The 24,411-nt window shown below is 51.2% G+C and overlaps 4 protein-coding genes across 7 annotated transcripts in view; 1 reads left to right on the top strand and 3 right to left on the bottom strand.

The window, feature by feature from the left end:
• bace1 (beta-secretase 1) overlaps nucleotides 1-1,269 on the bottom strand; it is a 5,340-nt gene extending 4,071 nt beyond the window's left edge. Inside the window, exon 1 of the mRNA XM_062561629.1 lies at nucleotides 916-1,269. Coding sequence (XP_062417613.1) covers nucleotides 916-1,251 — 336 coding nt within the window. The 5' untranslated portion in view covers nucleotides 1,252-1,269. The remainder of the gene's footprint in view (nucleotides 1-915) is intronic.
• An 874-nt stretch (nucleotides 1,270-2,143) lies between these two features.
• On the bottom strand, nucleotides 2,144-4,666 carry LOC119210836 (T-box transcription factor TBX1-B). Of its 2 annotated transcripts, XM_062561037.1 has the most exons (8): nucleotides 4,597-4,666; nucleotides 4,328-4,502; nucleotides 4,116-4,217; nucleotides 3,855-4,026; nucleotides 3,574-3,729; nucleotides 3,412-3,479; nucleotides 2,987-3,096; nucleotides 2,144-2,891 (listed from the first exon to the last, which is right to left on the bottom strand). In XM_062561037.1, exons 1-8 carry the CDS (start codon nucleotides 4,601-4,603, stop codon nucleotides 2,692-2,694), a joined length of 990 nt encoding a protein of 329 aa, XP_062417021.1. In that variant the 5' UTR covers nucleotides 4,604-4,666; the 3' UTR covers nucleotides 2,144-2,691. The 2 variants fall into 2 exon arrangements, with proteins under 2 accessions (XP_062417021.1, XP_037317162.2); XM_037461265.2 differs by lacking the exon at nucleotides 4,597-4,666 and having other exon boundaries at nucleotides 4,328-4,551.
• Nucleotides 4,667-5,254: 588 nt separating this feature from the next.
• Nucleotides 5,255-24,184, top strand: LOC119195030 (centrosomal protein of 164 kDa-like). Of its 3 annotated transcripts, none has more exons than XM_062561033.1 (27): nucleotides 5,255-5,358; nucleotides 12,894-12,977; nucleotides 13,455-13,566; nucleotides 14,189-14,417; nucleotides 14,556-14,720; nucleotides 14,798-14,914; nucleotides 15,005-15,085; nucleotides 15,365-15,469; nucleotides 16,502-17,512; nucleotides 17,926-17,979; nucleotides 18,068-18,204; nucleotides 18,466-19,209; nucleotides 19,296-19,427; nucleotides 19,507-19,693; nucleotides 20,230-20,292; nucleotides 20,455-20,577; nucleotides 20,671-20,814; nucleotides 20,944-21,027; nucleotides 21,113-21,181; nucleotides 21,317-21,576; nucleotides 21,716-21,889; nucleotides 22,282-22,402; nucleotides 22,502-22,609; nucleotides 22,846-22,948; nucleotides 23,031-23,384; nucleotides 23,478-23,649; nucleotides 23,726-24,184. In XM_062561033.1, exons 1-27 carry the CDS (start codon nucleotides 5,349-5,351, stop codon nucleotides 23,820-23,822), a joined length of 5,040 nt encoding a protein of 1,679 aa, XP_062417017.1. In that variant the 5' UTR covers nucleotides 5,255-5,348; the 3' UTR covers nucleotides 23,823-24,184. The 3 variants fall into 3 exon arrangements, with proteins under 3 accessions (XP_062417017.1, XP_062417019.1, XP_062417018.1); XM_062561035.1 differs by lacking the exon at nucleotides 5,255-5,358 and adding an exon at nucleotides 10,418-11,708; XM_062561034.1 differs by lacking the exon at nucleotides 5,255-5,358 and adding an exon at nucleotides 12,155-12,386.
• On the bottom strand, nucleotides 5,882-7,961 carry LOC119210825 (apolipoprotein A-I). The gene is made up of 4 exons (XM_037461217.2): nucleotides 7,869-7,961; nucleotides 7,319-7,370; nucleotides 7,055-7,199; nucleotides 5,882-6,929 (listed from the first exon to the last, which is right to left on the bottom strand). The coding sequence occupies exons 2-4, from the start codon at nucleotides 7,359-7,361 to the stop codon at nucleotides 6,326-6,328; spliced, it is 792 nt and encodes a 263-aa protein (XP_037317114.1). The 5' UTR covers nucleotides 7,362-7,370; nucleotides 7,869-7,961; the 3' UTR covers nucleotides 5,882-6,325.
• Nucleotides 24,185-24,411: the final 227 nt, after the last annotated feature.

A 24,411-nucleotide genomic window follows, 5' to 3' on the forward strand; every position in this document is an offset into this window, starting at 1 on the left:
ACCCCAGACCAGCAGCAAAGTGCTTCAGAGAAGAAAAAAAGTGATTCATGTTTCCGTTACAAAAACATCAATGAATGAATTGTTAGTGTCAAAGATTGTGGAGCTATTGCATTGCATTGAATGTTATATATTTTGATTACATTTTACATATCTTTTTTCTATCTATTCTCACTGTCCCTCCCATCCCCCGCCCCGTGTGTGTCAGCCTGTACACGGCAGCTGCCCCCGGCTGGCACATCCTCCCTCTGCAGAATTAACGGTTCCATTATGTGTTGTGTGTACCAATTGAAGCCTGTCTCTCAGGCTTTACACACACACACACACACACACACACACACACACACACACACACACACACACACACACACACACACACACACACACACACACACACACACACACAGGCCCATTAGTCCATAGCAACAATGCTAGTCGAGTGCAAGGACATCTGTAGTTTTGGATCTTTTGGATCTTATATATTGTCGACAAACTTTTGATTTGAATCCTCATTGAATTGTAAATATTCCGTGTGATTCGTACATTGGTACAAACGTGTCAGTGTGATGTCAAGTTGTGTTGCGTGATCTTTTATAGTAATGTAGGCGTACCACACTGATGATATGTGTGTGTGCGTGAATGGTGCCCTGAAATGAGTTCACAGACACACATAGACATGAAAAAAATGAGAATAAAACAAGATTTGGGATATTATTTGGGAAATTATATTTAAATATATAGGCTCTCAACAAATAGCACTATTTATTGGTTCCTTGAAGTGTAGCTTCAATGCAACATTCCAGCAATCAAGAAGAAACAAAATTCAACTAGAAGAGACAAGAGACGAGGTAATGAAATAATCTGCATGTCATCCTATGAAGATTATTAATTTAGTATGAAAGATTCCTTTGACAACACCCTGCTGTGACCGCGCCACGTGACGTCAAACGAAGCCGTTACCTTCTGCGGAGGAGAGCCCACGGCCATCTCCACGTAGTAGCCCTGACCGGACTTCCCACGCAGGTTATCCACCATGTCCACGAAGCTGACGCTGCGCGCTGCCGCTCCTCTCCGCCTGCGCGACGCGGCGTGCGGCAGCGGCGGCGGCGGCGGCGAGGGCCGCGCGCCTTGCCGCAGTGGCACGCGGATGGCCAGAGGCAGGCCCGAGGCGTCCGGTGCGGATCGACCGTTACCGAGCAGACACGCCGCGGTGCACGCCAGCAGACACGTCACCTGCAAGGTCGACGCCGCCATGCTGAACTTCGGGGGGGGGGGTGGAGAGCAGCGAGGGAGGGGGTTCGGTAACTGTGGGTTTTTTTATTTTTATTACCTCAGTGTGACATCCAGGACGCGAGACAGAAGATCGGGCGGCGATGATGCTAAAAAAACGGCAAAATCCATGATGGCAGGTGCACCGCAAAATAGGAGGAGGTCACTGTGTTTTTTTTTTTTTAAATATCTTATTAAATGAAATGAAAATAAGCCCGTTTTTGGAGCGCGACAAAGTGACATGTAGCCAAAATAGAAATGGCTGTGAACGAAGCCGGGCAGCCCTCCATCGGGGTCACGGATAACTCGAGGCAACGGTTTAAATCCTCGCGACGCGCTCGCGGGCACAGACCGCTACACCCGGTTATGTCCTCTTCCTCCCTTCCGTCCTCGCGTGGAACGACCGAAGCCACCGTTCGGGAGGGCTGGCTGACCGGCGAGCCGCCGTAATCCGCATCCTTCCGTCCCCCCCGGGCCCCGTTCATTCAGTTCTCCGCCTGCCAGTCTTTCACCTCCTCCGCCTCCTCCTCCGTCCACCTCGCTGCATCCTTTCAGAGCCGCCGGGAGCAGCAGCGGGCATCGCCGACGTCAAGTTGAACGTAAAAAAGCGCGACTTCCGGTGAGCGTTTTCAAAATAAGACGGTGTCGAGGGAACCGCTCGAATGTGTAAAATGTGCTTTATTGGGCTGTCTTGACAAATATATTTTCTTCTTTTCAAATCGCAATCTGAAATAAGAGGCCATTCATATCAATGTGGCTTGTACCAGACCAATTATTCCTCCTTAGTGTTTTTCAGTTTTGTTATTTTATTATTATTTTTATTACGACATTGTTTCCTTTATTGCATTTTTATTATGTTTAAAATCTTAATTTTTGAAGGTAAAAATTGGACTCTTCTTTAGGAAACCATAGAACACTCTGCATTCTGGGTAATGGCGTTTCCACGTTGATCTCTGCGGATCACATGCAACATGTTCATTTGAAGCCTAGCTGCCTACTTCACGTCATTTTCTATTTTCTAAACCGTTTTTTTCTCTCTAAATTTAGGAAACATCGGACACACAGATTTTTCAAAATGGGATTTTATTATCTCAGATGACCAACGCATGCACTTGCACACGTGTTATAGCAAGAAATGACTGTGGTTTAAACTTATGGTGTTGTTCTCAGCTGTGTTTGGGGCAACTGTATTGTTGCTATAATATGAATACATGACTATGACGCCATAGAGCTCTTATTGTATGTGATTTTGATAGCATATGGTGTAATCTATTATATTGTTAAATGTCCTACGCTATTCTCATAGAACACAAGTACAATGTGTGGTATCAGTTATTTTATTTATTTTGTGAGAAAGAGCACACATCATATTAATTTATTATGAAACACTCAATGAAGTTGGACTGCAGCAGTTCAAATACAACTTCAGTTAGTCCTCTCTCCCAACATAGTGCTTCTCTCCTCAGGGGATCCTGGACAGTCCCAGTAGGAAGGAACAGCGAGGAAGGAAGCAGGAGCCAGTACGCCGTCCACGTCGTCCCTCTCCACGGTGTGTCCCGCAGAGTCGTTGCCGTGGTGAAGCAGTCCACACTGTCCCCCCAGAAACAGAGCTGGGTCCTCTTGCCCTGAGAGATCAGAGCAAACGTTTTAACATTCTCTTCACATCTGTGTTGAGTCGTGTCTCCCAAACGCACCCTGTGCCGTACAGAGAGATACTCACTGCTGGAAGGCTTCGATCCCCAGCTTCTCTCATCTCCTGGTTTGGCCGGGAACAGCTCAGCTCTACCCTCTGGTGGACAACACACTGTCAGGGGCCCCGAGTAACCCACTCTACACACACACACACACACACACACACACACACACACATACTGTATACGGTCACATATCTACATATATACACTTATCACAATAATCATGTCCTCACAGTTTTAACCTATGGCGGACAAAGTGCCTCCTGCGAATACAAAAGTCAAAGATTAGCTATCACGGGACGGCTGCCTTATCGCAATGTACCAGCTGATAAAACCAACAAAAATACACTATAATCTAGTCTAATCTAATCTGGCCTTTTCTAGAGATAGTGTTTCACATGTTTTTGTTAATCAGGCCTGATGTGACCAGACACGACTGGATGACACTCACCGGTCCTGGGGGTCAGTGGTCCTGAAGCCTTTAGCAAATGGGTTGCTCGCAATTTTTAGCTGGGTGATCTGCGAGATGGGGTTAAAAATCACAGAAATGACTTCCCTGATTCTTCACCAGTTGACAATAAACGTTGCACGGAAAGCGCACCGATCCACCTACCCGGTGGTTCTGGTAGGCGGTGACGGCCATGAAGCGCGTCTCGGGGAAGGAGAAGGAGCAGAAGTTCCTGTGCGCGTTTGAGTGGCTCCCGGCAGTCGGATCCACATAAACCACGTGGAAGCGCGGCTGGTAGCGATGCATGGAGTTCAATATCATCTGCGGAAACAGAAAAGCCCCCCAAACGACGAAGAAGACATTTTGAAGCGAAACGCGCCCGGAGAGAGAGCAAAAGAACGGGCCGGGTCGCCGGGGGGGGGGGGGGGCGAAAGACGATGCCTCACATGTCCGTTGTCGTCCAGCAGGTTGTTGGTGAGCTTCAAGGTGTCGAAGGAGACGGTCTGCTTCATCCACTGGGCTCCGCAGGCGGGCGAGTCCGGGTGGAAATGCATCCGGCTCGGGGCGACGACGTCCGCCCGGCCCGTCACCAGCCAGGACGAGCTGTGGAAAGCATATCTGACAACAACGGCGTCAGAGGGAAGATCAAAGGGGCCAAGGGGGCAGCCCGAAAATGAAAGCGGCGCCGATACCAGAGCACGTCTGACCTGTATCGTTTGTCGTCGACGATGAGAAAGTCCATGAGTAGGACGTATTCGGCCGCGGGATCCATCCCGGAGATTTGCACCTGGAAGATTGGAAACATCCTCCTGCGGGTTTTTTTTTTTTTACGAAGGTTAAAAAAAAAAAAAGAACATCGTTTTTTGGCGAGCGGGGGAGAAAAAAAAAAAAAAGTCACGGCGACGGGCGCTATGGTCACCTTCCGGCTTTGGTGACGATCATCTCCGTGCCCAGCTGGTCAAACTGCCGCCAGAGGGCATGCGTCTCCAGCTGAACTCTGACCCCGCTGACCTGCGGGGCCTTGGCGCCGGACAGAGACCCGGCGTCCGCGCAGCAGGGCAGAGACAGCTCACAGCTCCGCGACTGATGGGGACCTGCGGAAAGGAGAGAGAGGTCTCCGGTCATCGTCCCGTCACTTTGCATCCTCCTCTATTGAGCTCAGATACTCCACCAAACTTAAACACTCACCATCCATGACTACGAGATGAATAACACGAAGAGATTTTGCGGGGTTTTGTCGCTTCTTTTGATGTTCTTTTTTTCATTCAGAGGACTCGAGGCAGACGTGCCGTCCGAGCGGTGCGGTCTGGTTCCTGTCCAGGGGCCGCGCTGGTTTTTTATAAACCACGAGACGCTCACTGGGGACCCGATGGCTGCCTCATCCATTACAATACATCACAGCTGCACGTGTGGCCCCCGAGATTTGTGAAGACAAAAAAACGTGCACGTACACACACACACACACACAAATCCTTTTTTGGGGACATCTACAAGTCCCTCCTTGCATTTCCCATTGTTTCACATGGCCTAAAGCCCTTAGCGGACGTCGTCTTGACCGAACCGCAGGACATTAGTGACGCCCCGGTGTTGCTGAGTGTGGACAGACGGAGACGCCGAGGGGGGGGACGCTTTCATTATTCATCGCATGCTTTCTCAGGAGTTTCAACACTGCTCTAATTGGAAGTCAGTTATTCCTTTAAGGTTTAATCGCGACATTCTAGCACACCGACGTACGGTGGGGCCACTGATAAAGTTGTGGACATCTCTGAGTATGTTTTTTTTAAGTGTGTCATTCCTGTGTCCCTAGAAGACTGGCAAAAGAGGCTAATGTTTTAAAGATAGTGTTGGAATACCCTGAGATACCCGCCTAATGCCCTCCTGCTGCTCCACCACATCCCTGTTTGTGCTCCTTCTCTCTCTTCCTGGGGCGTTTGATCCCGATGAATCAACGTGAGTAGAAGTGCGAGTTGCAAGAGGTTGGTCATGTGTGTTATGATGTGGGTGTGGGGGTCTATGATGGGACGGCGTTGATGGGTTCCAGCCTGAGGGATACAAAGCAGGAAAGCGGCCCCCCCCCCCCCCCCCCCCCTGACGATGCACAACGCGACTTAAGATCGTCGATAGGCCGATTCGCATTTGGCGATCAGCTCATTAATCACAGCTTCTCAGGCCCACGGGGCGGAAATATCTCACGTGTCATCGGGTGTCCCTCCTAAGTACAACTGATTGTATTGATATTGGTATTTTTTCCATTGGCCTTGTGATCAATCATGGCCCCTTCCGGGATTTTTTTCCGTGTGATATGACCCTAGAGGTCAAAAGCACTTCAATGGATCCAAAGGTTGCATTTCTCCTATCAAACCGCATTATGTATTTTCATAGGTCGGAGGAAGCCGTCTTTTATTCTGGTGTCGGCTTCAGATGCAGTGAATCACAAGCAGATGGTTTTCAGAGATGGAGTCGGAGAGCGAGGTAGTTAGTATAAACAAGTCATTTGTTTATTCAGCTGTATTTTTGTCAAAGCACAGTTTTCATTAGACAAGCATCGTTACACAGAGTTTCAGGCACTTGTGGATATTCACATACAAATCCTACACAAAACGTAAGCAGTTGGCCGTGTGATGCGAAGAGTAGAGCGTGTGTGCGCTGAGTTCGTGTGTGTCTGCTGCTTGCATTGTGCAACAAAAAAAAAATAAAAAGGCAAGGCGTTTGCATCGGAGAGAGAGAGAGAGAGAGAGAGAGAGAAAGTGGGGGAGAGAGCAAGAGTCCCGCCATTGTGTTGCAAACGAGTACAACAAGTCAGGCACCGGCTTCGTTTCCGGGGCGATGGTCTGGCTGCGCATTACGAGGAAAGAAGGTGGACTGGGTCTAGGACTGGTGAGTAGGTGAGGTTAGTTACAGGGACTGAGAAGGACATTTAGCTCTTCTGGATGGATTCGGTGATGAGGCCGAAGATGGCCTGCAGCTTGACCTTGATGTCCTCGGCCAGGGGCGAGATCTTCTCCCTCAGGGCGCTGAGGTCTTCGGCCTTGACGCCCTGCGCCTGGGCGTAGGCGCTCCTCAGCTGGTCCTTGTATTCCTCGACGTAGGGGCCAACCATGACCTTCAGCTGCTCCAGGCGCTCGGAGAGCTTGCCGCGCACAGACTCCACGATGGGGATCAGGGCGGCCTTGGTCTCCTCCACATTGACCGCCACCTTGCTTTGCAGGTCCGCCACGATGGGCTCCATCTTGCCCCTCAGGACCTCCATGTCCGCCGCGTGCTTGGCGGAGTACTCGGTGAGGATGGGCTCGAGGATGGCGCGGTACTGGTCGACGTGCCTGTCGATGACCTCCTTCAGCGCGGCGCGCTTGGGCGCGAGGTCGGCCTTCAGGCTCTCGATGTCGGCGATGACGGAGGCGCGGAAGTCGGCGGTGGCGTCGGCGAGGGTGCTGACCACGCTGTCGGTGACGGGGGAGACGGAGCCCTGCAGAGCCTTGATCTGGGTGTGCATGTCCTCGATGCGCATAGACAGGCGGTCCCTAGGAGGGGGGAGGAGGAGGAGGGGGAGGGGGAGGGGGAGGCAGAGTTGGACGTTAAATTAGGATATTGTTGACAGAGCAAGCAAGGGAGACCGACTGGGGGGGGGGATGCCGCGGGGCCTTACTTGAGGTCCTTGTACTCGGCGTCGTCGAGGTGGTCCAGGGCCTTCTTGGCGCTATCCTTCACGTGAGTGAGGTAGACGTCCATGGCGGCGCGGACGTGCTCCAGCTGGGATGGGGCATCGGCCTGCAGGGAAGCGGCATGAGAGCCTGAGAGAGGGGGGGGGGGGGGGGGATTATTTCACACGGGGGAGATAGAGAAAATATGTTGATTTTTCTAGCAGGTGAAGCTTTGCGCGCCCGGGGGTGGGGGGGGGTTCAGTACTCACCGACGGCCAGGAGAACGGCGAGAGCGAGGGCCACAAATTTCATGATGGTGGTCTAGAGAAGAGAAAGAGGCGGAAAAACACGTTGCACTCACGGTTTTTCAGTTGAAGGTTCAAATCCTAAATTGGAACATTTTGAAAAGCTTGAGTTTAGCGAGACCCTTGAAACGACATTAAGGCTCGATGAGCGGGCTTAGAAGTACACGTTAAGCTCGCAGTCAAAGCCACTCACTCATCCCTGAACGGGTCATGAGTTGAGGGTAAACATATGGCGGCTGATTAAAGTAGCCCGCAATCTGTGGGGGGATTAGAGACGGCAAACAAATCCAGAGACACAGCTCAAGCTGATTAGCTCTGGACCGCTGCTGCTGCCGCTCATCCTTGGCTGGAAATGGGTTCAACTGCTTAACAAAAAAAAAAACTAAAAAAATCCCCACAAGCCAAACCGTCAAAAGTTAACGTCGAAAATGCATCTTCCTGACGGACGAAATGGGTCTCTCGACACCGACCCACGCATGAAGAACAGAGTTGTGAAGGCTGCTTCTTGTCTTACCTGGTGGAGTTCGTGATGAGACTGAAAAACCTCGACGAGAGCCAGACTTTTTATAGTTCCTGGGTGAGCGATGACTCCATGTGGGGAGGAGGGGCGTGCGGGGGCAGAGGTGTGTGGCCTGTGTGTCTCCGTGGAGGTGGACCTCACCCCCTCCCCCCCCCCCCCTACCAGCCTCCCTCAGCAGGGGGGACTGTGCTGAGGGTTCAATGGTCACCTGCTGGGAGGACATCGCTCGGCACACACAGTGGATAGATACGCTTTACGTTATCAGTGGCGTGGACGGCGCTGCGGCTCCAACCAGGCATTTCAAGAGCTTAACTGTCCCTTTTTGAATTCCCCACATTGTTTCTGAGTGACGGGGAGCGTTAGCGTTAACCCCCCCCCCCCCCCCCCCCCCCTGCTTGATGAACTGCTGTTTGTTTAGGGGAAGACATGAAAGGCGGACACAGGCGTCTCGGTGAGGAGACGGAGACGGTTTAATCAGGAAGGGAGTGTGAATATACCACAAATGGGGGGGGGGGAATAAATTAAGTAGAGAGATGTAAGAGCGGGAGAGGGGTGGAAAATCCGGAATAAAAACTATGAAGTGAATAATCTACAAAGGTTGACGTCGACCTGTAGGTCAAGTAAAGGTATGCCTCAGGTGTTTGTACTGCATTCTCATTTTTGCCACATACACTTAAAACAACAGCTCGGGTTGAGCCTCTCTCCAACTGGTTTTCTTGCATACCATACTTGCATATTGTTTAACGAGAGTGTGTTTAGGACCGTACAGTATTGAAGATTTTGATGGTTGCAGTGCTGCCTAGCAACAGGAGCCAGCAGGAGAGTAACTTGTTATTATTTATCAAAATAACCACAGAACCACGTAAGAAGCTAGTAAACAACCAACAACAGTGCATCAAGGCAAATGTCTTTTTTTACGGACAACAAGGTTTTTGGCTGATGTGTGTGTGTGTGTGTGTGTGTGTGTGTCTCTGTGTGTGGGTGTGTGTGTGTGCGATGATTAATAGGTCAAAGAGTTGTGTGTGTGCCATGCTGTTGTTTGTTGTCCTATCACCAGTGGACTTTGTCATCGTGGCTTCGTGTAATTTGGGGAACAGGAATGATCATGGATCGTGGATATATGAGGAAATCATCAAAGGCGCTCTAATGTCTCCTGTCACACAATCATCAAAAGGCCTCCTTTTCTCTTGAGATGTCCATATGGGGAAATATGATTTTTTATTTTTATTATTAGAACAAAAACAGATACAAAGTGGGCTCAATCACTTAAGGGTTTACAAAGGACATTTTCAGACACAGCCGTACAGTAATGTGCTGTGAATTACATTACATGTCATTTAGCTGACGCTTTTATCCAAAGCGACTTACAATAATAATGAATAATATTCTAGTCTAATAGTGCAGGCTTATTAGGTGCAAAGTTAATCATTGTCATCAGTGGTCAACTGTGAGACTGGGACAAATATTAGATATTCAAGAAAAATGACTAAAAGGATGAAAATGTTCAGTTCACCAAAGGGAATTAAAAGCAATAAAAGACATACAGTATAATAACCCCATTTGACCCTCCTTTGTGTTTCTCTACCTCCATTTCCCTTCGCTACTTAATCATTTGACACTGTCGCGTCTCTCTTGACCCTCACCCCCGTGACCACAAACTCATTCGCATTTTACGTGGAGGGGCAATAAGGCGCCGCGGCCTGCAGCGGGCCACATCACATGCCCCCGGTTCCAGACTGACTGTTATCAGCTCTGGCCACTCGTCTCACGTCAATAGCTAAAGCAAACGCAGCAGGGGGAACCAGAGCGAGGCTCCGAGCCGTTGGTCTCGGGAGGAGCGAGGGGAAACAGACAGGTTGAAAAATGATTAATTAAAAATGAAAATAATGATCAACAGCAATAAAAAAAAATAAAAAAAAGGCGGAACTGTCAGCGGCTCTGAGCTCAGAGCGGCTGACCAGGAGACAAACAGAAACATTTATCTTATCTGGAACAGCAACCTTTGAGACTGCCTGCATTGCACCACCTCCACTGCGCAGCCACACGGCGAGTGATCCATACAGATTGCCGCTCACCTAATTGTTATCAATTTCAAAGCTCAGAACACCTCGCTGGCAAGATCATTGCTAAGGTTGCATGTTTCCTGATACTCGCGGCAGCTGATGTAACATCGGGAACATTTATTAATGAAATGAGGGTTTAAGGGAAAATCGCTTTGTGATTTCTAACCCAATAACACACGTTTCAATAGATAAAGGGAACTTGGTCTTTGTAAGGTGACCATCAAACAGCCGGACAGATGTGCGGTGATTGCCCGGAGCTGATAAATATTTAATCAGAAAATCCCCCATTTGATCAGGGCCCTAGCTGAGGTTCAAAGGTCACGTCATTGTTCCAGCTGCCTCCGTGATGGAGCACTGTTCTCAAACCAGCAGGGGAGGTTTTCTCAGCTGTGAGCAACAGTTTGGAGCTCGCTCTCCCTCTCACACACACGCACTCACACGCACACACACACACACACACACGTGCGTGCGTCTCTTCTCCTGAGCTGTACTGAAGTGGTTTTGCAATGTCACATCTGCTTTAATACACATATTTTGGAGCGTAGCCCCGGTCACAGAGAGTCACTGTAGGTTGCATCACCCTGTGGGTTCCACAGCTTGTCCACCAAGAAAAAGCATCCGTGAACTCAGATAACCTAAATCCTCAGAGGAGCGGAGTCGAGGAGACACACGGCCACCGAGGAATGCTGTTGAATAAGTCTCAACCGCATTCTAACAGAGACTCAGGTGATCGGAGAATAGGAGGACACACCACCGGCGATAGGGGACATTATCTTCTCCTTTTATGAGCCCCTGTTCCAGAGATAATGTCGTGTTATTAAAGTGCGCAGTGAAGTGTCAGGGCCCGTCTGGATCGTAGGAACACGTGATGAGGTGAAACACCTGGTGATGCAAACGCAAATGGGCCTTTACAAGACCAAAGATGTCATTCTTTACTGCAGGTTACAGTACGTACGGCTCGTGTCCCCTGGAGAGGTTCATAGGTGTACGTACAAGTACTGGAACTTTGCTGGATTCTGTACCCTACGTGCATAGTTCCTTTGATAAAGCGTGTACTTTTTACTTCACTGTATTCATCCAAAATGATAAAAGTAGCGTACTCAGTGCTAAGCAATAGGATTCAATTTTTTCATATTTACTTTTGCAATGAAAATCTGTTGGGAATTGTTTGGGTCCACTGCTGGTTTTGCACAGTGGCTTAACAAGGTGATCTAACAGATCAGAATGAACGCTTTGCTTCTCCTAACGTCAAACGACATTTCATTACGATGCTCCAAATGTCCAAATCCTTCATTTAAGAGATTTAAGAGAATCAAATGCACACTGCAATCTAACATTGGGATTGTGGAATACGTTGTAGGCTGCGTAGGAGTAATGTTTCAAGGCCTGTTTGTCATGCTAAAGCTACCATTGCCCAAGAATCAGAGGCCATTCACCCTGCTATTAGAACCAACCGCCCACACTTTAGGCAAACACAGAGTGGCAAGGTGAGTCCTTGTACTCAAATCCATGCATGTGTTAAATAATAATTACTATGTGCTTTGTATTATTTAGAACAACTTAAACCAAAAAGAAGCACAATGTGTGCGATATTAACCAGAGTTAGACTTAATTTGGTATCTCTATAGACAGAGCGGTGGACTAAAGTCTTCTCGTCACGTGACGCTGCATCGATCCTCCCTCGTCTGCCCTCTTGTGGTGGAAACCCTGGGTCAAGAGACAGGAGCTTTAATCCTGCTCTGCACATACAACACCAGATTGTACAGTTTCAGTAAGTCAAACATCTGCAAGATGGTGGAGGAGAATTTTTTTTTTTCCTCTGTTCAAGTGGGCAATGATGTCAATGATGGGTTGCGCGAGAAGAGTGACAAGCATCTGGGATCACAACCTCAGAGGCGGCATTTAGCAGCACGGCGTTAACGCAGCCCCCAGCTGTAAATGAGAGGCTTTTGGGGGACAGAGAAGTGCCATTTGCAAGAAACAAACACACAACTGGCTCATCCAAACACATTAACATATTTCCATTCCCATGTAGATATCACACAAGTGCTTATCCTCAAGGTGCTAGTTAATTTCTAAACCGCAAAGACAAGGACAAAGAAAAATATTATTACAGATGCAGTATCCTCTGTAAAGACCAGTGTAAGCCTGGTCCCTGAATATCTAAAGGGCCTCTTAAAGTTAGGCAATATTTTTTAAATCAGAAAGGACCGCTCGTTGTTTTTGGATGTCGACTTTACGAGGACGCCTGAACGCCTCACGTGGCTCAGCCAATCAGAGCCGCCTTCCCATCGTCAACAGGAAATAGGGGAAGCGTCCTTGGAGATGCTGTTAATGCTGTAACTTATGCATCTTTCTCCCCTCTCCGTACACAATGTATGCGTTGAACAACTGACAACTAATTGATATTCCGAAAGAGGCTAATGAGAAAACGATTACAATTCGGAAGGTAAATTACGTACCACCACTAAACTACTAAGCCGGTTGAGCTAACGTTAAGTAGCTTAATTAGCTAACCGTTAGCTGGCAGTTGAAGTTAGCTGAGAGGCTAGCTTAATTAGCTCTGCCCATTCCCTTTACTACCTGCCTCCCCCCCCCTCCTCCCCCTCCCCTTAACGTTATGGTTACTGAACATATTTCACATTGATATTTCAGGTTTGCCGACATGTGAATGTGGCTTCTCTGTTTATCACAGGGTTGGGCATCCTAGAATAACCTCTCCCTTTGTCTAACTCTAGCTAGCTTCGAGAAGTCAGTGTGTTCATATTGTTAAGTGAGCTCAATAGCTGTCAACATCTTCCGTTAGCTCGCAGAAAGTAGGGCGTCTGTGACGACATGAGTCCATCGAGAGCCTGACTGGCAACCTTGCGTAGTCGCCTGCCACTGAATTATATAGTATACCACTACAAACACAATAAACACACACATCTCGTTCTCCTTCTGTGGTCCTCCGCAGTAACCATGACTGCAGCGGCTCTCATCGGGGACCAGCTGATCCTCGAGGAGGACTACGATGAGAGCTATTCGCCCTCCGAACAAGGTGCGCAGTGCAATCTTTATGGAGATGATTGAACCACACGTCCACACGTCTATCACCGCCGCATTGTGAAATCCTCAGCTGGATATTTTTATGCTGAAATGTGGTGTTAGTTGTGTTTACTCAACTTAACGTTACTTACTTATTACTACTGTGTTCCTGTTAGTATTCAACCTGATTCCCCTTATTTTATATTGAGTGCTTTTATTTTGTTGTGGTTTGATATTGATATTATTGATGTTGCGTATTGGTATTAATCAGCTGTGTATGGAAATAACTGTGTGCCCCCAGATTGGAAAATTCTTTACAAAATGAAAAATATTTTTTTATTAAATCAATATAGGATTTGTATCCCCCCCCCATAGACTATCAAATGTCTGTTTTTTCGGGGGATCACAGACCCTTAATGAATTGGTGAAGATGCTTAATAATGTACTGAAATGACATTCATCTGACCTTGTGTCTCTCGTGTCTCATCAGAGGTCCAAGAGTACGCGAGGGAGATTGGCATCGATCCCAACAGCGAGCCGGAGCTCCTGTGGCTGGCCCGGGAGGGCATCGTGGCCCCTATGCCACCCGAGTGGAAGCCTTGGTGAGCGAGGGGGGGGAGAAGAGCCCCGGGAGCGCGGGCACCCACAGAAAACACACTCGGAGCTGTGTTGTTTTTATTTAGCACAGAATGTCAAATGCAATCATGTTTTCTGTGGAGGCTGTTAGTCTTTTCTCTGGGTTTTGTTGTTCTGCTGTGATTAGAGTGGAAGGGTGTCGTGAGCACTGTGAGGGATTGTTAGTGAAGCACTAGCAGCGAGCTCCATGGATCACGCCGTGTTTGGCGGTTACGTAGTTGTCTTGGGAACTAGTCCCGGGTGAAGGTCTGCTCTTGACACCTGAAGGCGGAGTTGCATAGCAACCATGTCTTGCTCCAACGATTTGGTCAGCTGCATTGGAAGTGTCTAAATAATATTTTACAACGCACTTCTAACAGGAATTTATATATTTCATAGATTTCAACTGAAATAATACCTCCATTCCCTCATGTTTGAATGAAATCATTTATTCCATTTGGATGAGCCTTTAGTTTCGGGCGTCAACTCAACCTTCTTCCTGTCTACCCGTCATCGCTCCCTCCCTTTCCTGGGTATTTTTAAAAAAAATTTATGAGACACCAAAGTGACCCCCCCCCCCCCCCTACCTCTCTCCCCTCTCCCATGCAGCCAGGATGTGACCGGGGACATCTACTATTTCAACTTCTCCTCGGGCCAGTCCACCTGGGACCACCCCTGCGACGAGCACTACCGCCGCCTGGTGGAGCAGGAGCGCGAGCGTGGCCAGCTGGCGGCCGCCGCGGGAGGGGCGGCGGCGAAAAAGGACAAGAAGAAGAAGAAAGAAAAGAAGGAGAAGAAAGAGAAAAAGAAGAAGAAGGAGCCGCTCAAGACTCCTGGAGTGAGTGCTTATTATATTGTCCACACAAGTGACTATGCATCCATTAAATGACGGCTCAGAGATCCCTGATCGACCGTACTCAAGTGTTTCCGATGTTCGAGCGCTCTTGGGCTAGGTGCTAACTTTGGTTCTCGCCAGGCCCTGGGTTCAGGCCTGGGACCCCTCCCACCCCCGCTCGGCAGCCTGGCTCCTCTGAGAGGTCTGGACGCCCCAGCAGCAGGTCTGATGCCCGGCTCTGCTCCCGCTCTCCGACGGCCCCTCGGCAGCTCCGGTGGGCTGGAGCCCCTCAAGACGTCCCTCGGGGTACACTGACGATGCGCCTCTACCAAACCGTGGCGCCATACAGTTCGCACTTTAACGGAGCGTCTCTCCTCTGCCAGGCCCCTCGGAGCGGCGCAGCTGGCAGTGCTTTGGGCAGCCGGCGGGAGGAGAGGGTCTCTCTCACTCGGCCCAGCTTCGATGACGACGACGACGACGGGAATATCTCAGGAAACGAGGTACAGTCAAACCCGAGCGATGATGCAAGAGGCGGTTTTAGCACCTCGCACGCTCTCAGACGTCAAACCAGACATTGTTCCCTTTTCTAGCCGAGTCCTCCTGCTTCAGACGGGTTATTGAAGAACCTTCACCTGGACCTGGATGCCCTCGGAGGAGGCCTGCAGTACGAGGTAGACGGGATCATTGGCTTTGAACAGCACTGATTCTTTTCCTTTATCTTTCTCAAATAGATCTTCAATTAAGAGAGAAATGAGAGCAGCTGTTGAAAGGTTTAAACTGGCACATTTTAGGCTGCTGAATACCTTGGATAGAAATAACAGCAGCTGCCTTCAGAGAGGCTTCTAGCTTTGACAGGATGGAACTGATTCTATTTGATTCCAGAGGGGTACAGCAGCTTTTAGGCACACATGGTCTTTATTATTATGTGCGTGCGTGCGCGTGTGCAATAGGACAGTGAAGCCAGTGGTGGAGTTCCAGCTGAAGAGAGGACAGAACCAGAGCTGCAGGACTTGGCCTTATCTGGCGATCTCAGCCCCGAACCGCCCTCTCAACAGGTGAAAACACACACACACACACACATTGTATTCCCAGTAGTTGTTTAACCAATCAACGATACGAGCTGAATCATCTGTCTTTTAGAATGTATTCTTTCCAAACATTCTCTGTGTATTGCCACCATTCTTTGGGCTTTTCTCGTTGCCTCATGTAACTGTGATGCTAAACCCTCTGCTATTCCTTCTCTCTGCCTCATGTGACCTCTCTGACCTTTGAACCTCTGACCTTTGTGCCGTGCCCCGGGACGTGTTGGTGTAGCTGCTGTGCTGCTGGGACCTGTCCTACGGGCACGGCTGTCACTGTGTCTTCCTCTTTGTCCTGCTGTCTTCCTACTGTCACTGTTACTGCTTCGCTGTCTGATGGACGGAGAGAGATATAAACACATACATGGATAGAAACGTAGAAAATGCTATTAAATTAAACTAAACCATAGTGGAAAGATTTAACCAAACAAACAACAGTCTTATAGTTGTGTGATTGATTTGGCCAGTTGTCTGTTTTTTTTAAAACAATATATTAAGAGCATTGCCGTCAAAACAATAAATCGTTTAATCTCCATCTGATTTTTATGGGTTTTAAGAAAATTCAGTCTTAATTTATAAATTTCGCAATTTCTTTACCTTCTAACGGAAGTTGATTTGAAGTGCATTTATTCTTTGTTCTAAAATAACGTATTGATTCAGGGATTTTGTTGACACATTTTAGCTTTGGATGAGAACTTCACATCTAGGAAGCAAACCTACTTCTGTCTGTGTTTGAGAGCGAGTCCCGGAACACATATTAGTTAGTTTTCCTGTACAGAAATGCATGTCGTTTTTTCATTTCTTTTGTTTTTGTCTAACATCCCCCATTTTGTCCCTGCTAAAATGCACGAAGGCGGGTTTGCATGCGGCTGTGTTAAGATCTTTCTGTCTCCCCCCTTCCCTCACCTGCCCTCCTCCGTCCTTTCTCTCCCCTGTGTCTCTGCACGCCTTCCTCTCCGCCTCTGTCTGCGACGGACGGATTGTCCCTCCTCTTCTTCCTCCACCAAGGACTCTCTGAGGGGACGCCGCCTCCACCTGTCCTCACTGGCGGGGCGGAGGAACCACGTCAGTCAGGAGGGGGCGCGTCCGAAACACGCCGCTAGGCGGAGGGCGGCGCAGGAGATAAGCGAGGTGGTGGAGGAGGAGCGGGAGGCGGGCGAGGAACTTCAGGAAAAGAAGGGAGAGGATGAAGGAGGAGGGGGAGAGGAGGGAGGGACCGTGGGGAAAGGAGAGGACGGAGACGAGCTGGAAGATGGAGAGGCGCAAGAAGAGGAGGCAGATGGGAGACAAAGCAAAGACGAGGGGGAGGAGAGGGAGGAGGAGCAGCAGCAGCAGAGAAGTAAAAGGTCCATAGGAAGCGGGAAGGAAGAGGGGGAAGTAGAGAACCACGAGGTAGTGGAGGAATGCTGTGCAGGAGCTGATCATGATGCCAGCGCAGAGGAGGAGGCCAAAGGCAGAGGAGAGAATGTGGAGTTCGACGATGATAGTTGGATGGAGGAGGAGGCGAAAGAAGAGGTGGGAGTAGTAAAGAAACGCTCCAAAGGTGAGGAGGAGGAGGACAAAGTTGACAAAGAGAGGGATGAGCTTGAGGGAAGCGTAGATGATGAAGAAGGGCAGAGTCACAGCGAGGAGGATGAGGAGGTGGAGATGCATGCCGAGGGAGAGAAAGAGCAGGAGGAAGAGGAGGGGGAGATCGACGAGGCTCTGGAGAGATGCTCCCTCAGCCAGAGGAGACTGACCGAGAGCGACGAGGAGGTGATAGAGAGATGCGTACAGAGCGAGGGAGGGGAAACGGAGGGGGAGGGGCTAGAGGGGGACGACGAATCGGACGCCCGAAAGCCCCGGACTTCATCGGAGAGCGAGCGGGAGGAGGAGGAGGAGGAGGAGGTGGAGGTTTCCGGGGCCGCCCTCAGCGAGGAGGCGAGGAAGAAGAGTGACCTTAAAGGGCTCCACCAAAAGAGACAAACTCTGGCAGGCCAGATGGAGACTGTGAGAAAAAAATGCCCCCTTCCTGCCGAGGTAGGGTTCAGGTGTAGCCTCTGTGTGTGCATACACCCCACCCTCCCCCCTTCCTTCCTTTTCCTCCCGCACACTCACTCCCTGACTCCCTGACCCTGCCTGACCTCCCGGAATCCAACTCCCATCGCCCGGCCTGAGTCCCTCTCGCGGTGGAACGCCATTAGGTGTAAAGACGGCTCGCTTGAGCCCCCCCCCCCCCCCCCCCCGAGGAACCGTCGGTCCTCCATCGCGTTCCCCCCCCCCCATTCTCCGCCCCTTACCATCCCTTCCCGGTTGTACAGAAGTCGGCCACCTTGCTTGTGTTTTGCATGGAGGTGCTGCTTCTGCGCTCCCTAGTCTCGGCATGCTTCCGTGTTTAGTGCTTGCTGCTGGATTTCCCCCCCCATTCAGGGCGGCGTGCCTCTTGTTTGCAGGAGTCCGGGGCCAGCGGGAGCGGCGAGGAGGCGTCATCCTCCGCCAAGGTCAAGGTAGTCCAGTCACGCCGAGGACATTCGTTCGCCCGCTCCGCTCATCCGTTCCCTTGGTTTACCCGTTTATGGTCCATGTGTCCCGAAGCTGTCGGAGAGGGTTCTGGACCACGACGAGCGGTTCGGCACCGTCAGTCCGCTGGAGGGAGACGACAAAGAGGAGGAGGAGGAGGAGGAGGAGGAGGAGAGTGGATGGGGGGCAAAGAAGGCCAATAATGCCAACAGGTTGGTTTGCTGTTTTTAATGTTGTGGTAAAACCACTGCAGGAAACGGAAGTCCATTTTTTGTCATTTCTTTCCCATCGCAAGCATCCTCAAGCCCTGAAAGTCTTAAAGGACATTTGTGTGGTTGAACCAGGAAACTGCTTTGTCAAAAGAAATATATAAAAGACTTGTATGAGTTCTGTAAAAACGTTGACGTTGAATCCTAGGATATTTCCTTCCTTTATTTAACCGCGTCTCGTATCACAACTTTCTCCCTCTTCAGGCACTTTCAGGCTGCTCTGAGTGTTGACCGGCTGGTCCTGGACCAGTCCAGCCCCTCGCCCCGTCTCTCCTCCTCAGAGCGAGATGTGGGGCTCCGCCCGAAAGGCGGAAGCCTCGGCGCGCCGCTGCCGCTGCGAAGGCCCGAGACCTCCAGGGGGCGGCTGGTCCGAGCCTCCGGGGAGACGGAACTGCCCCCGCAAAGCCAGGAGGACTCACTGGAAGAAGATCCACGCTGGAGAATCCAGAAAGACAGGGAGAATGAAGAGAGGGAGGAAGAGGAAGAGGAGCGGAAGAGGGCGGAGAGAGAGGAAGAGGAGAAGAGGAGGAAGAGGGCAGAGAGAGAGGAAGCGGAGCGAGAGGAAGAGGAAAAAAAGAGGAAGAGGGCAGAGGGAGAGGAAGCGGAGAGGAAGAAGGTGGAAAGTGAGAAAGAGGAGAGGAAGAAGGTGGAGAGGGAGGAAGAGGAGAGGATGAAACTAGAGAGTGAGGAGAGGAGTCTGAGGGAGAGAAAGGAGGAGAGGAAGCGAGAAGAGGAAGAGTTGAGGAAGAGGACGGAGAGAGAGGAAAGGATTCTGAGGGAGAAGAAGGAGGAGAGGGAGAGGGGGGAGGCCGATCGAGATGAGGAGGAGGAGAGGGAGCACGTGACCAAGGAGAAGAAGAGTAGAATGCTCCTCCTCCGAGAGGACCTGAGGAGAGAAGACGAGGAGGAGGAGAGGAAGCTGAAGGAGGAGAGCGAGGAGAGACTGAGGTGGGCGTAGAACAATTTAAAAAAAAACGTTGTGTAAAGCATGAGCGATGTCCTAATCCAGGAAATGCTCGTGAACGTCTGCCCAGGGCTCTGCGTCAGCGTCTCCTCTCTGAGAGGAGAGAGGAGGAGGCCAGGCTGAGCGAGGAGTCCGACAGGACGCTGCAGGAGCTCAGAAGCTCCGCCCAGCAGGAGGCGAAGAGGCAGCAGCGCCAACTCAGGTCAGAAAACGCCTCAAAAGCCGATCCGCTGATCTCGGGTCAGTGCGGGTAACCCGCGGCGTGCGTGTGGTGTGCCCAGGGAGGAGAACGAGGACGCGCTGGAGAAGCTGCGCGCCGCTCTGGAGGCCGAGCGGGCGGCGGAGCGCGGGCGGCTGGAGGCCCAGACGAGGCGGGACTTTGAGCGCCTGAGGGCGGAGTCGGAGGAGGCGCTGCAGGCGGAGAGGCGGAGGCTCCGGGGCGAGAGGGAGGAGAAGCTGAAGCACGAGGTGAACGGGGGGGGCATGTTTTATGGATAAACGAGATTGCTCCCCTACACACAACCAACGACCTCTGACACACAAAAAGCTTTACAGTCATCGGTTTGAAAATCAATGCAGGCCTTAGATAAAAGTGCTTAAGCAATCTGGGGAACATAAAGCCCCCGGGCGCTTGACGTTTGGCACATTAACCTGGATACCAGCTTTCATAAGTCAACTCTTCTTCTGTTGACTTGCCCTCCTGGCGCTGGCGTTCTCCAAGGTCACGTTCAGTCCACATCCTGTCGGCCATCGAGTATCTGTTGGGGGATAAATCCACATAAAGCGTGCCTTTGAAACCCATTTTAGAGGTTAGGTGTTGGTGGGGCCGTGTAGCTATTGGTAACCATTTGGCACATTTCAGGAATGATGTTGCCGGGATAGAAGTCATTTAGAGTGTTAGCGTGGCGTGTTTGTCCCGCTCGGTGTCACGTGGTGCCGTTGGACTCGAGGGACTCGGACTAACGATCCGTCCATGTGTGTTTGTCTGATTTCTCTGTATAAAGGTCAAACTCACAGATAGGAGGAGTCCACGACCTGAACATCACCTGGCAGAGTACCACCGAGAGGTCAGGGTACATGCGCGCACACAGACACACACGCACGCACACACACACACACACACGCGCGCACACACACACAGCCCAGAATTAAATCTTCTTGTGGATTTCTTTTCTTTCATTTCATTTCACTGGGATAAAACCCGTGACGCTGTAAACTGATGCTCCCAGCTGGGCGACGTTCTCCAGGAGGTGCGCGAGGAGGTGCAGCGCGATCACGAGAGGAAGCTGGAGCAGCTGCGGGAGGACCACCGGCGGGAGATGAACAGCATCAGAGAGAAACACCTGGACGAGGTCCCACAGGCGTCTTACCTTCCACATGCACAGTGTGGCCTTTTGTTAGCAGCCGATGAACACAACGTGTGTGTGTGTGTGTGTGTGTTCCAGGAGACTGCTGAGAGGGCGTGCTCGCTCTCTGCTCTGCAGGAGGAGAGGGAGCAGCTCCGGGCCTCGCACGCTGTCCAGCTGGAGAAACTCCGGGTGCAGCTCGACGCTCAGATCCAAAAGAAGCAGCTGGCGCACGCGCGCAGGGTGAGGCCCGACGTTCTCAAAGAAGATCCCCAACCGGGCTCTCATAACACATCTCCAGCATGTGGACTGGTGTCATAGAACTGAGGTAGAACACAGGAAACTTGAATAACTTCTCGTTTCTTCTGGCAGGAGTCCGAGCTGGACGACATGGCGGACCAGATGGAGCTGAGAGCCAAAGAGCTGAAGAGCCAGGAGGCCATGCTGCAGACCAAGGTCTTCTACCCCAGAGTGTATGTTCTGTTAATCAGTAACACAGCAACCTGAACCACGGGGACTGATGGCTCCTGTCTCCCACCAGGCAGCAGATCTGAAGAGGAGGAAAAAGAAGCTCGGGGAGGACGAGGAGGAAGTGGACAGGAAGTTAGAGGTGGGACACTTTTTCTTCATGAAAGGAGAGATCGGTTAAACCGACTCGTCCACTCATCAACCCCACAATGTCCCCCTATGTTCCCACCCGTGTGTGTGTGTGTGTGTGTGTGTGTGTGTGTGTGTGTGTGTCCAGGCCTTCCCCCGGCTGACCCAGGAGAGGGACCAGCTGACGGAGGAGCTGGAGAGGGCGAGGGAGGAGAAGCATCAAGCCAGAGAACTTATCCAGCGGGCGCGGGAGGAGAGAAGCGAGGCCAAGGAGGAGGGGGCGAAGCTGAGGGAGGAGAGGGACAAAGCCAGGGAGGAGAGCAGGAGGCTAAAGGAGGACAAGGCACGGCTGGAGAGCAAGGTGGCGCTGCTGGACGAGAGATGCGAGCGCCTCGGTCGCAGAGTCAGGTACGGTTTCCCCTTAAAGAGGCAACCGCACTTCCTGTTCACTTTCAACCAATCACAGGACCCCCCCCCCCCCCCCACTGAGAAGAGTGGCGCGAGTGTTTCTGAAACGGGATCCCGCTTTTCGTTCCGTTCCGACCAGCAAGTTGGAGCAAAGCGAGGCGGCGAGCGCCCCCCCCAGGCCAGAAGCTAACCAGGGGAAGAAGAAGGCAGAGAAAGCGGAGGCGACGGCGCCCTCCGCTGACCGGAGAGACTCATCGCTCCACGTGGAGGACCTGGACGACCCGCCGCTCTCCCCTGTACCCCGCATGGACCAGTAAGAGAGAGAGAGAGACGGACTGAGAATACATAGAAGCATAATAATCTGTTATTTACAGCGTACAGATGTTATATGAAGTCAGTTTTAGGCCTCTGAGAAATACATTTATGGGATGGTAATGCCACAATAACAAATAGCGCTTATTAATGATAAGTATGATGCACTAACTACTAATAAATATATTATTTTTTTATAGAGAGAAATGAGAATGAGAAGTTATATGAAATAATCTGTAGAATTCAAACCCCTAGCACCTTCTGTCAGGTAGAAACGGGTCAATAGTCCTGGATGCTTGTGATCATAAACTGTTGATCAGAACATTCATGGTTTAGAAGAGGAGTCTGCGTCGTGGACCTCGTCCCTCACCCCCTCCACCACTGTGTCTTCAGCTTCCAACGCTACATCTCCTCACATGGAGCCTCCATCCAAAAAACCAAACTCTTCCTGGAGAAGGAGGGCGCCCGGCTGATGGAGAGGCAGGCGGCCCAGGACGGAGGGGCCACCGAGGAGGTGATTAGACCCCCCCCCCCCGTGTCGGAAGGAAGGAAGGAAGGAGCCAAACAAAAGCGGGCGTAACGACAGGTCTCCCCTCTTCTCTCGCTCCGTCAGGAGGCCAGGCGCGTGGTGGAGCGCCAGCGGGCGGTTCAGAGGGGAAGCGCTCTCCTGCGGAGGAAGGAGGAGCAACTGCAGCAGCTGGAGAGCTCCTTGGCCGACGAGGTCAGGAGGAAGTCAGGAGCGATTGTACCGTGACCGCATGAGGTTCACGTCAGTTGTAGCTGATGGTGGCAGTAATGTCTGCATACGGATAAATATGACAAATGCACAATCTTATTAATTCGTGATGACCGAATGTGTTTGTGACTAAATGACTATCCTGTAAACCGTATGGGCTTTTTAAAGGATGAATCCAATGAAGAGGTGAATATTAACCACGCATGGTCTCGTCTGCTCAGCCCTTTTTCGAGGATCTGTCTCGGCTGGCGGGAGAGAGGAAGGTGACCTTCGATGTGACTGAATCGGACCTCAGCAGCACGTTGGACCCACCCGACAGGACGGGTAACAGATGGTTTCAATCTGTCATTCATTCCCCCCGATCGGGGGTTTACCGCTTTAACAGCATTAACTCTCTGGTCATCAGGTCACCCCACCATGCCGGACAAAGTCCAGGAGTTAGCGGAGTCCCTGCAGCAGATCTCAGGCCAGCTCAACAGCGTGCTGAGTGCGCTGGGGTCGCTGTCGCCGAGCCAGGACGCCGCGCCCTGCGCCGCCTTTCCTTCGCCTCATCACCACTCCGGCCCGGCTGCCCCCTCCGCCGCCGCCGCCGCGCACCAGATGCACACCCTGAGCTCCTCAGCGCCGCCTCCCCCCGCGAGGCTCCCCGAGCCGGCCTGGACCTGGGCGCTCCACGGCGGCTCCCCGGCCTTCCCCCTCTTCAGCACCCCTCTGAGCAGCGAGGACCTCATCAGCAGCCGGTGGAGCCAGATGTTCCCCGGTAGGTCGACCAGGGGGGGGGGGGGGGGGGTCACTCCGCCCGGGCGCTTTCGACCGATGGGTCCTGACTCGTGTTTGTTTTCCGTCCTCTAAGGAGCGGCCGCGGAGCCGCTGGCCTCCAGCGCCGCCAGGGCGACCTCACCGTACTCGACGCGCGCCCCGGCTCGGTCGGTGCAGGAGGCGGCGGAGGTGGACGGCCAGAGGCTGCAGGGGCTGATAGACGGCAACAAGAGGTGGCTCGAGATGCGCAGGAAGGACACCAGCATGTATCCTTCAATCACACACACACACACGTTGCAGCTGCTACACACAGACGTGGTGGTCTTTAACTCTTCGTCGCAGACCTCTGTTCACGCGCTACCGCGCTCCCCCGACCCCCAGCGGCCTGGTGCAGCTGGGCCTGGACGATAACAACCAGATCAGGGTCTATCACTACTGAGGAGGCCGCGCCTGTCGGTCACCCCCCCCCCCCCCCACAGTCGAAGGCACAACGTCACGTTTACAGAGCAGACATGTTTTTTAACAAGTTGGGAGGAAAAATCGAGAGAATCCCAGAGAAGGGTTTACTGCACTTGATATTTCTCTGGAGGAAAACACTCGGACCTCCTCCCACGCGTCTTCATGTCCCAACGGGTGCTCCGCTTGTGTTTTTGACAAAACCTTTGTGACATATTTACTAATGTTCGGTTGTTTCAGCCTTTGACGAATGGCAAATAGAATCCTTGTTTGTAAAATTGGAGCCAAAACTCTTTTATTCGACATGAATTACTTACATGTTAACACATCATTAGCATTGAGCCATTGATTAGTGAACAGGTAGAGAAAAAACGTATTTTGTGCATATATATATATATATTTCCGTGTGTAATTGCTGTATTTTTCTATAAAATATTTTAATAAATAGACTTTTACATGTATATTTGTGTTTTGTTTGCCATTGTGCGTCTGGTTGTCGTGCTGTGTTATGCTCACATAACCTTGCGTGTGCCTTATACTTGCTGTCAATCAAGAGATTTGCTCGAGTTTAT

Source organism: Pungitius pungitius, chromosome 3 (assembly GCF_949316345.1).
Source record: "Pungitius pungitius chromosome 3, fPunPun2.1, whole genome shotgun sequence".
In the NCBI taxonomy this organism is placed as follows: Eukaryota; Metazoa; Chordata; class Actinopteri; order Perciformes; family Gasterosteidae; genus Pungitius; species Pungitius pungitius.